Genomic DNA, 12,319 nt, shown 5'->3' with positions numbered 1-12,319 from the left:
CAGCTTCGGCAAAGGTATTTCTACCTCCTGTGAAGTTACCGAAGTTAAGGGAAGCGATTCTGTCGCTGCTGGCGTACCATTTGCTCAGGCACATACTAGACTTTTGCAACAGGAGATCCTTGTCAAATGGGACAAGGATCCTCTATTCCTGGACAGTCTGATTAGTTTGAGTCGGAGATCCAAGGACTCCCTGAATTGGTGGCTCAGCTCTCCGAATCTTCTCCACAGGAAATCCTTCCTTCCAGTATTCTGCACGGTGGTGATGACAGATGCCTGTCTGACCGGTTGGGGGGGAGTGCTGGGCACCCTGAATGTTCAAGGGACCTGGACGTTGGAAGAGTCCAAGCTCCCGATCAATGTTCTGGAAATTAATCAAGTTGAGCCTGTTCCACTGGACGGACAATCTCAAGGGGTGTTTTGTCCGAGTGCAGTCCGACAATGTTTCGGCCGTGGCATATGTCAATCATCAAGGGGGCACCAGGAGTTTCCTGGCAGCTCTGGAGGTAGCCGGGATCCTGAGCTGGCCAGAGGACTACGTCCCAGCCCTATCCGCCATGTACATTCACGGCGTAGACAATTGGCAGGCGGACTACCTGAGTCATCAAACCCTGGATCATGTAGAGTGGTCTTTGCATCCACAGGTGTTCCACCAGCTGTGTCTCTGGTGAGGGAACACGGATGTGGACCTGTTCGCCTCCAGACAAAACAGGATAGTTTCAAAGTTTGTGGCACGGTCCAGAGATCCTCTGGCCGACGCAGTAGACTCCCTGGTGGCTCCCTGGAGCCAGTACGGGCTAATTTATGCGTTTTCTCTGCTGCAACTTTTATCTCGCCAGCTACGCAGGGTCGAATTGGAGGGGATTCCCGTAATTATGGTGGCTCCTGTTTGGCCCCGGAGATCCTGGTACGCCGACGTGATTCGGCTGAAGGTCACCGGTCCATGAACACTTTCTCTGCAGGAAGATCTTCTATCTCAGGGTCCGATCTTCCATCCTGCTTTACAGTCACTGGCTTTAACGGCTTGGCTGTTGAGAGCAAGGTGTCAAAGGACTGGGGTCTGTCCGATTCTGTGATCCCTACCTTACTCAAGGCTATGAAGTCCATTTCTCGGAAGATTTATCATTGTACGTGGAAAGCGTACATTGCTTGGTGCGTATCGTTAAAGCTGCATCCTAGATCCTTTGCTATCAGCAGGATCCTGACCTTTCTACAGAAAGGGGTTGACTAACGTTTGGCGTTGGGCACTCTTGAGTGTCAGATCTTGGCCTTGGCTGTGTACTTCCAATGCCCTTTGGCTACGTACTCTTTGATTCATACGTTTCTTCAGGGGGTTCGCCATTTGACTCCCCCCCCCCCCCCCCCCCCAGAAGGTCTCCGTTACCTCCTTGGGACCTTAATTTGGTTCTATCGGTTCTTCAGAAATCTCCTTTCGAGAACATAAGACACTTTTCCTTGCTCGCCTTGTCGCTGAAAGTTGCCTTTTTGGTGGCTATCACCTCTGCGTGCAGGGTTTCTGAACTAGCGATGCTATCTTGCCACTCTCCTTATCTGGTAATACACAGGGATAAGGTAGTGTTATGGCCTAATCCGTCATTTCTTCCTAAGGTGGTTTCAAACTTCCATCTAAACGAAGACATAGTGCTTCCGTCACTCTGTCCGAAACCTTCACATCCTAAGGAAATTGCCTTGCATTGCTTGGATGTGGTTTGGGCGATACAGGTGTATCTGGAGACTATTGAGTCCTTTTGTAAGTCGGACTCTGTGAATACGGATAAACCCCCGTAAGGGTCAGGCTGCGTCTGCGGCGAACATCTCTCGATGGATCAGACAGACGGTGGTGAAGACGTATTCTCTTAGGCCCCTTTCACACAGGCGGACCGTTCAGATCCGCCTGTCCGTTTTTTTGGCAGATCTGAACGGTCCCCCCATGCATTCCTATGGGGCATCGGATGTCAGCGGAGACATGTCCGCTGACATCCGATCCGTCAAATCTGGACGGATGGAAACCCTATTTTCCATCCGTCCAGCGGATTGGATGGGATCGGGTGAGAACGGACTGACGGTCCGTTGAGATCCGATTTCCCCCATAGAGATGCATGGGGAACTGTCAGCTTTGTCTCCGCACACAGCGCGGAGACACAGCTGTCCTCCTGCTGCTCAGCGGGGGATCGGCGGCTCTATCCCCCGCTGAGAAAAACGGACTCCGTCCAGCGGACGGAGTGTGTGAAAGAGCCCTTAAGGGCAAGGTTTCTCCTTTCCCCGTCACTGCTCACTTTACGCAGGCGTTGAGTGCCTCTTCAGCTTTCCGCCATCAGGCGTCAGTGATGCAGGTTTGCAAGGCAGCCACTTGGTCGTCTGCACATACGTTCACCAAGTTTTACAGAGTGGATGTGTTAGCATCCTCAGATGCGTCCTTTGGCCGCAAGGTTTTGCAGGCCGCCATTTAAGGAGCAGTCTACCTTTCCTTCTCCTTTGTGGTTTTACTACAATTGAGCCCCAGTTGTTGCTTGTTGGGCTCCATGTTATATAGTTGGCTAGGCTAGCTGTGGGAATTGCATTCTTTTAAGTTTGTCCTTTCCCCCACCCCTCAGTGGTTACTGCTTTTGGACGTCCCATCTGTCTATGATTTAAAGCAGCAGCTACATTCGTCGGTGGACGAAAGAGAAAATGGGATTTTTTACTTATCGTAAAATCCATTTCTCTGAGTCGACCGACGGACGTAGCTCCCACCCCTTTTTTCTCTGAAGAGTTGGGATTTGGTTATTATTCACTGCTTGCAACTAAACTGAAGATGCAACCGTGAGGCCAGGGGTAATGTCAAAGCCTTTTGCTCTACCTGGTCACTCCTAGTGGGAGGGGCTTATTGCCCATCCGTCTATGGTTTAAAGCAGCAGCAGCTACGTCCGTCCGTGGACGAAAGAGAAATGTATTTTACGGTAAGTAAAAAAAAAAACATTTTTCCTTTTCTTTCTTCATTTTCCAAAATGAATAGCTGCAAAATACTCACCATGCCTCCTAGCAAATACCTTGGGGTGTCTACGTTCTGAAATGGGGTCATTTGGGGGGGGGGGGGAGGTTTGTGCTATATTGGCATTTCTTGGCCTCCTAAACTGTAATAGGTAGTGAGGAGTGAAATCATCAATTTACGCCCTTAGAAAGTCTGATGGCGGTGATTGGTTTTCAGGGTCCTGTATGCGGCTAGGCTGCCAAAAAGTCTCACACGTGGTATCCCCATACTCAGGAGAAGCAGCAGAATGTATTTTGGGGTGTCATTTTACATATAGCCATGTCATGTTTGAGCAATATATCATTTAAGTGCCAACTGTGTAAAAGAAAAATATGTAACTTGTGACATAATCTAAAATATTCCATGGACTCAACATGCCTTAAGCAAATAGCTTGGGGTGTCTACTTTCCAAAAATGAGTCATTTGGGGGGTGTTTGAACTGTCCTGGCATTTTGCCACACATCACCCACTCCTCTAACCACTTTTTCTAACCAAGCCTTTTCTGACACTTTTTGTTTACATGCAAAAAATGATTTTTATTTACTAGCAAACTACTTTGAACCCTCAAACATTATATATTTTTTTTAAAGCAAAGGCCCTACAGAGCAAAATAGTAGGTGTTGTAATTTTTATTGTCACACGGTATTTGCGTAGAGATTTTCCAAACGCAAGTTTTTGCAAAGAAAAAAAAAAAAAAACACTTTTAAAATTGAATGCACAAATACACTATATATTGCCCAATTGTTTGGTAAAATATAAAAGATGATCTTATGCTGAGTATATAGATACCAAACATGACATGCTTTAAAATTGTGCACGCCCGTGCTGCGGCAACAAACTATGTACATTTTTAAAAGCTTTTACAGGTTACTGCTTTAGATTTACAGAGAAGGTCTACTGCAAGAATTAGTGCCCTCGATCTGACGTTCTCAGCAATACCTCACATGCATGCTACAATTGCTGTTTACATTTTTTTTAAATTATTTATTTATTTTTAATCGTTTTTATTGTTATCACAGGGAATTTAAATATCCCCTGTGATAGCAATAATTAGTGACAGATTTTTTTTTTTTTTAAATTGGGGTCTATTAGACTCTAGATCTCTCCTCTGCCCTTAAAGCATCTGACCACACCAAGATTGCTTTCCCAATGGCGCTGTTTATATCTAGCCAAACCGAAGTCATGAAATGCTTGTAGCTCCCGGTACCTTAGGCTATAGAGTTGATTGGAGCCATTCTGGTCTCCAATCCGCTCTATGGTAAGCTGACCATGCCACCGTCTGCAGTCTCGGGTTACCCGGTGGGACCGGAGAGCCCGAGAAAACGCAGAAGGCAGCGGGGTGGGGAGGGGGTCCCCCCCCCCCCACTACTTGTGAAAAGCAGTCTAGCAGCGAATTATCCACTAGGATCACTTTTATATGAAAACCGACTGCTGGCTGTAAAAAAACGATACCAAGATGATGCCTAAATCTGCAGGCATCATCTTGGTATGACCACTCAAAGTCCAGCGACATATCAGTACGTTGCTGGTCCTTGTTGGGTATATATTGTAGGGTTCTTTTTTGTTCATGCAGCCTGTGGGCTGAACGAAAAAGGAGAACCTAACAGATTCCTCTATTCCCAACGATCAATGTGAACGAGGAAACCTCTCCCATAAAGTGTGTGGTATGCACCACATTAGCATCCACTCACTTTGAATGATGGGCATACATGCAATGTTCTTTTTTTTTTTTTTTTCTTTTTTGCTGAAGGAAAAAGAACATAGCAGATACCTCCTTTCGCATCGATCGATGTTGATGAAGAAATCTCAGCCAAGAAAAGTGTGTGTCCACCCCTTCCCCTATGCTTCTCCAGATATGCTCTTTTTTTTTTACCGCGGGGGTGAAATCCTATGCTTAGAGCAAACGCTGTTGCTGTCAGAAAAAACAAATCAGTGGGGCAGCTGATGGGCACACCTGCAAAGTAGTGATTGACCGATATCGTTTTTTTTTACCGCCGATACCGATATTTTGGTCATCTGACATCGGTATCGGCCGATATTTGCCGATCTTTTCGGACATTAAAAAATGTTTAATTTTTTTTTTTTTATATATTCTTTTTGGTCTACAGGTACTGTGGTGGAGGGATCTGGGGGTCTTAAAAGCATTCAAAACACCAAGTTTGGCTGTTTCGAATGCTGTAAGTTTTTGAATTCGCCGCTGTCAGTACCCGGGAAGTGATGTCATGTCATGACATCATTTCCGGGTATTCAGCGGTGCCGAATTCAAAGAAATGGAGACCCAGGTCAGACGGCGGTGAAGGTAGGATTCGCGGTGTTACGGGAGACCCGGGCGAGCCGCAGAAGGCTCCCGCTCCTTGGAATGACAGCCGAGCGGCTTTTCAGCCGCATCGCTTGCCAGTACAAGATAGCTGACCTTCGGCTATGGACACCGGGACTGGGGTGATGCCTCTAGCTGCAGGCATCACCCCGGTACAAGCACTTTCCCTGTAATATCGGCAATATCTGTAAATTAAAAGCCAATTTCGATATATCGGGGAAAGTGCATTTCGGCTCTCGATATATTGGCTTTGCTGATAATCGGTCAATCTCTACCGCAAAGTAAACGATGGTTAACAATATAACACAGTAACCATAAAACATTACATTATAATAGCATACAGTACAGTAGAATGGTGGTATCTGAAAAGCAAAATATGTTTAACAATGAAAAACTGTAACCGTGAAACATTACAGTATAACAGTATATTATGAAGTACAGTAAAAGTAGAAAAGTAGAGTAAGAACAGAAAATTAACTCAATAAAACAACTATTTTTGGGTTTTTTATTTTTTAATATAACATTTTTTGTTGTTACTTTGTTTTTGACACTTTTTGTAACTGTTAAACAAAATGTTCCAGGTTAGGGTCTTTCAAAATGCAATTGCCCCCTAACATCTTTTGAGACCCTGTGAAAAAGTGTGCCCTTGACTGTACTGTGCTATACCCTATACCAATACTCTACTAGTGTGTGGTAAGAGCCAGTTGGCATAGGTATGCAGACTCTGGCCTTATGGGCAATTGGGTACGGCGCCATCTGGTCGTTAACGTCAACCCCTCCCATGTTCAGATTGTATTTGTGGACACAGAGGGGCTTCTTACAGCACCAGTCGCAGTTGCAATTTGGACTGTCATATCTGCGTGAATGGAGGACAGAACGAAAACATTCCGTGTGCCCCACCACTTCACTGCAAACAATTTATTACACTTCAAGCAGGCTCTCTCCCCCCATCTAAGTCGGGAATCTACAAGCCGTTGGGGGAAGCTCCGGCGATTAGGTCGCACAGTGCCACATGCGCCAATTCCAAATTCAAAAAGGTGACTAAAATGTGGCATGCTTGTGTAATAATTGTCCACGTATAAATGGTACCCCTTTCCGAATAAGGGTGACAATCAGTGGGCTCCCAATCAGGATTTGCAAGCACATCTGGAAGGACACTATGGGCTCTACAGGCTGGTCTTTGAATTATTGGTGGCTGCGGCTCACTACTTGTACTAGCCACTGCACTTATGGGACTCGCCACATCACCAAGTGTTGCTGCGGTTCTGGTTTGACTATGACCAGAATGTACTAGGCTGCTGATGCTTGCCAGTTCACCAGAAGGTTGAGCGGCACGAGTACAGACACTCTGCTGATAGGAACCCTGTGGTTTTTACACCAGAGCAACAGAAGAACGGGGTCGGGTACACCTGACCTTAGCAGGAACCACTACTCCCTGGTCAGAGCTATCTTGTCAGGGTGCCACTGCTCTCTACAGGTTCGAATCCTGAGCCAGATTCTGACATTGAGGCATCCCCATCGCCTTCATCTGTTATGCTCAGCATCCTGTAGGCCTCTTCACTAGTGTACCTCTGCTTGGACATTTTGGTCAATAATTTTAAAGGTACCTAGTTTGACTCTCACAGGTAAAAAAGAACCTGGTTGTCAAGGAATGTTTGAACTGCTACCAAAAAATGTAAAAGCTAGTGCTAGCAGAGATCAGGCCTGACTCTGCTAAAGCTGCGGTATAGTGTGCTGTGTATTGGAAGTGACAGTAATCTGCTAATTCTGCACTTCTTTTTTGGGGGGTGGCTAAAGGCAGGTGCTGGAAGGTGTCGGGGCTGATCCTGCTAACGCTGCGTTTTGGGAACACTAAACTATTGGGGATGCTAGTATAGTTCTGATCAGATCAAAGATATTGATCTGTTCAGACACGATACTAGTAATGGAGGTGTTTAGAGTGTGTCCCACTGGCAATGAAAGGGTTAAATATATATAGATATATATATATATATCTGACGTTATCCTGGATTGACACTAACTAACGTTAACGCTAACTGATGTCACCTGTGAAACTAATAGTGATCCGAAAAAAGATCTGTACACTATAAAAGTGACACTGCGACAGGGAAATTAAGGGGTTAAGGGAGGGTGATTAGGGGGTTAAATCTTTATTGGGGCGTGGATGGCGGGTACCCTAAACCTACCTGGGACAGAAACGAACTTCCATTAATGGTCTCTCACACTAACTGAAGTCACAAGTGACACTAATACAGCGATCAGTAAATTATCTGTATACTGTATATAGTGACACTGTGACAGGGAGTGAAAAGGTTAACTGGGGGGTGATGAGGGGGGTTAGATGTGTGCCTATGTGTACTGATGTCATTGCAGTGCTTGTGTACTCAGTTGATGCTCTCTCCTCTCACACTGGAACCAAAAAGGACTCCAGGGGAGGAGATAGCATCATTTCCTGTGCTTGTGCTTACATTACACAGGCACAAGAAATTCTGCAATTGGTCAGAACTGATCACCAAGTCCAGGCTAAAAGTCATTGGCCTGAACCTGAGGACTGATTGGTTCTGAACCGAATCAGCACATCGCGGAGATGGCGGGCGCGCTTGCCCCCTAGCCCTACGAGCCACCTTGCCGCAGTAAATGTGCGGTGGGTGGTCGGCAACTGGTTAAAAATATGCTGTTCTCTACCTGATTTCCTAGCGCCTCTTCTCCTCTCCTCTTCAGCGGGGAATTCTTTGCTTCTCTCGCTCTAGCTGTCCAATTGGGAGGGGGGAAAGACGGTTGGTCACATGAGCGGTACTAGGAAATCAGGTATCGAACAGCATATTTTTTAATAAGGCACATGTATACTTGTTAACATGTTACACTTAATATTTTGAAAGACGGGATTGCGAGGTAATTACTAAGTGGGTTTACAAATACTATAACTTCGACCTTTTTCGTGAATTGCTTACCACAGTGCACACCCTAAGGTCAGCCATACACAGTTCCTGCTGAACCGGCCAAGATTCGAACCATTAATAGGCAGACTGCACTTGGGTACAATCAGCCTGCCAGATTCTCTTAAGATTATTGCTAGCGGCCGCTATAGCTGCTAGCAATAATCACTGTCTTCCCCCAGCGGGAATGGCTTTCCCCGCTGGGAGAAGACAATTGCTGATTCCCCTGTCAATACTGTCTGTGTTGATGGGGGAATCGTGCAAATTGCTTTCCTGCGACCCATGGAAGGGATACAGGAAAGATATTCTCTACGTGTATGAAAAGCCTAAGGGTTAGGCTCTCACTAGATGGTATTGACCACTTATCTCGAAGTTGCTCAAAATTCCTGTTTTAGCTGAGTCCGCTCTTTCCTTCTTTCTCCTCCTCTAGTGTGCAGGCTCTCCTTTCAGCAACAACTCAGAAAAAAATAACGGAAAAGAGACTCGCATAGCCTAAAACATTTAAAATTTTATTACAAAAATGAATATAAATAACTCCCATTCCCATGTGCTATACAGCACTGTTTACCAAATGCCTTATTGGACACTGCTACATCTGTGCATCAAGAATAGAGTTTTCTGTGTACATCTGGAGCAAACTGATACACAAGTGATTTTAGGCCACTACCTTTCAGTATGCAGACTGGGTCAGATCTGTCTAAGCTCTGACCCTCTACTCCCTGCAGCAATGGATCAATGCCATAGTGTTCCGTTGTAGGTCTGGATTGGGTCAATGGAGAGCTTTTATATAAAAAGGGAAGAAAAGTAGATACAATAGAAATAAATATAATGTGTGTGTGTGTGTATATATGTGTGTGTATGTGTGTATATATATATATATATATATATATACAGTATCTCACAAAAGTGAGTACACCCCTCACATTTTTGTAAATCTGTTATTATATCTTTTCATGTGACAACACTTTGTGACACTTTGCTACAATGTAAAGTATTGAGTATACAACTTGTATAACAGTGTAAATTTGTTGTTTAAACAACTCAACACACAGCCATTAATGTTTAAACAGCTGGAAACAAAAGTGAGTACGCCCCTAAGTGTAAATGTCCAAATTGGGCCCAATTAGCCATTTTCCCTCCCAGGGTCATGTGACTCATTAGTGTTACAAGGTCTCAGGTGTGAATGAGGAGAAGGTGTGTTAAATTTGGTGTTATCACTCTCACTCTCTCATACTGGTCACTGAAAGTTCACATGGCACCTCATGGCAAAGAACTCTCTGAGGATCTAAAAAAAAGAATTGTTGCTCTACGTAAAGATGGGATAGGCTATAAGAAGATTGCCAAGACCCTGAAACTGAGCAGCAGCATGGTGGCCAAGAACATTCAGTGGTTTAACAGGACAGGTTCCACTCAAAACAGGCCTTGCCATGGTCGACCAAAGAAGTTAAGAAGTGCACGTGCTCAGCGTCATATCCAGAGGTTATCTTTTGGAAATAGACGTATGAGTGCAGCCAGCATTGCTGCAGAAGTTGAAGGGGTGGGGAGTCAGCCTGTCGTTGCTCAGACCATACGCCGCACACTGCATCAAATTGGTGTGCATAGCTGTCGTACCAGAAGGAGGCCTCTTCTAAAGGTGATGCACAAGAAAGCCCACAAACAGTTTGCTGAAGACAAGCAGACTAAGGGCATGGACTACTGGAACCATGTCCTGTGATCTGATGAGACCAAGATAAATGTATTTGTTTCAGATGGTGTCAAGTGTGTGTGGCGGCAACCAGTTGAGGAGTATAAAGACAAGTGTGTCTTGCCTACAGTCAAGCATGGTGGTGGGAGTGTCATGGTCTGGGGCTGCATGAGTGCTGCCGGCACTGGGGAGCTACAGTTCATTGAGGGAACCAAGAATGCCAACATGTACTGTGACATAATGAGGCGGAGCATGATCCCCTCCCTTCGGAGACTGTGCGGCAGGGCAGTATTCCAACATAACGACCCCAAACATACCTCCAAGACAACCACTGCCTTGCTAAAGAAGCTGAGGGTAAAGGTGATAGACAGGCCAATCATGTCTTCAGACCTAAACCCTATTGAGCATCTGTGGGGCATCCTCAAATAGAAAGTGCCTGGGGGGGGGGGGGGTACACAAATTATCTAAATGTTACATTGGGAAAATGCATTTTTCCTATTTATTCCCAATAAAAATGAAAGAAATAAAATATATAGCAATGAGTGTTATAGTGCTGCGCTGCCTCTCAATAAATAGAGTGTGATTTCAAACAATAATATAATTACATCAAAAATGCTTATAAGGTAAAAATTATGTCAAAGCTTATATAGATATGATAATACAAAGTGCAGTTGCTGAAAAATGGGTGATAAACAATATATAAATGAGTAGATAAAGTGCCAAGTGTATATGTGCAAACCTGTGATAATGACAAATGAGGTAGAAAAGATTGCAACAAAGTTCTAAGTGCTAGCGAACCGTGCAATCACAGTGGTGTGATATAAAAGATGTACAAAGCTGCAATAAAAAATATATCCACAGATATCGGTATAATCAATAACAGTCCATAATGAGTGAAAAAATAAATATAAAGTGCTTCTTGGCAAGTGTCACCAATAAAGTCCAATATGGTGTCTAAACATATACGTAGGTGAATAAACTTTCACAGTAATGTTGATCTTGATAAGTAGCTAGGAGGAGTGTAAGACAGATGATAATAAAGTGGATCCTTCACTTGTGGTTGTTTTGACAGAAATGATGGTGCTCTTCTAAGCAGTGCCACCAAATAGTGTGCCTGGCCACTCACCTCTCACTTTCTTGTAAAACAGCCTGTAAGTGTGTATGGGTCAGTATCTCCTGGGGATCCTGGGTCAATGGGGCCCGCTCCGTTTCCTCTGCTTCCACTACTCCTTCTCCATATAGTTGTCTCTCTATAGAGAGTTAAAGAGAACCTCTAATGGTGCAGTAAGTATGTAATTTTTTGGGGAAATGTATAGTATATACTCACATTAAAAATGGGGTACATCAGCGCTTCTGTGAGAATGTGTCCTTGCCTTCCGGGTTATCTCCGACACTTCCCTATGCGTTGCGTCACGTGCGTCGTGACTTCTTCTGGGGAAATAAAATATATGTATCCAAATTTGCTTCCAAATCCAGGACCTGTCTGTCTGTAAAAAAAAAAATAAAGCAATGTAGGAATTATAATAAATTGTAAAGTCTGTGAAACAGAGACCTTAATGAAACAAGAAAAAACATGCTATAGGAGTTTAGGGATTTAGGCAAAAAAAGACATGGGGACTGAAGTGATTAACTACTGTAATTTCTTTGTGCTGAAATTCATATAAAACACCTGATTTATTTTTATTCTTTGTTGGCTTTTACAGGATTTTACCTGTTTTCTCCAAATCCTTCTGATCCAGTAAGTTCTAAGCTTTTCCAAAATATTTTCTGAGATCCGTTAAAAGCACATTTATAAACTTACCAAATGAGATTGTTTCCAGTCAGATTATTGACTGTGCCTGTGCTACCCTTTTATATCAAAGTCTTATCTAAAATATGTGTACTTTTTTGTATTTGTATTTAGTATTTTTGTATATATTAGGTGACCAATGATTACAGTTCTGGAAAAAATCTGTGCACACACTACACACATTTTTCATTTGGGTCTTCAATCATGCTGTCACCCAGATTTGTTTTTATTGTTAAAGATGAGGCTGGCTTCACACCTGTGCCCTGGAGCAACGTGTAGTATTGTGCAATTCAAGCCATAGTGCCTTGTGGTGTAATTTATTTTGAATGACCCCCAGATGCAGTAAAGGAATACAACTGTGATGTTATTTCCTTTCCAACATCATCTACCCAGTTCAGCTAGGGGCATGGTGGTGTTGTATAAATGATTCTAAAGGTGGATTTACACATTTAGGAGTAGGAGCCTAACGGTCCATTCACACCCTTTGCGCTGCCCAGCGTAGTTCCAATGCAAAGACAAGGCAATTTGCCATGTTTCCTATGGCGTCAGTTCACATCACTGCATTGCAGTGGTGTGCGTTGAATAA

The 12,319-nt window shown here is 44.1% G+C and overlaps 1 protein-coding gene across 1 annotated transcript in view; it reads left to right on the top strand.

Moving 5' to 3' along the window:
• Positions 1–12,319, top strand: part of TPCN1 (two pore segment channel 1) — a 373,488-nt gene that overhangs the window by 127,247 nt on the left and 233,922 nt on the right. The window contains exon 7 of the mRNA XM_082257616.1: positions 11,648–11,682. Coding sequence (XP_082113742.1) covers positions 11,648–11,682 — 35 coding nt within the window. The remainder of the gene's footprint in view (positions 1–11,647; positions 11,683–12,319) is intronic.

This window comes from Pelophylax lessonae (assembly GCF_965119305.1).
Source record: "Pelophylax lessonae genome assembly, chromosome: 1".
NCBI lineage: Eukaryota > Metazoa > Chordata > Amphibia > Anura > Ranidae > Pelophylax > Pelophylax lessonae.
This window is presented reverse-complemented; position numbering and strand designations above follow the sequence as displayed.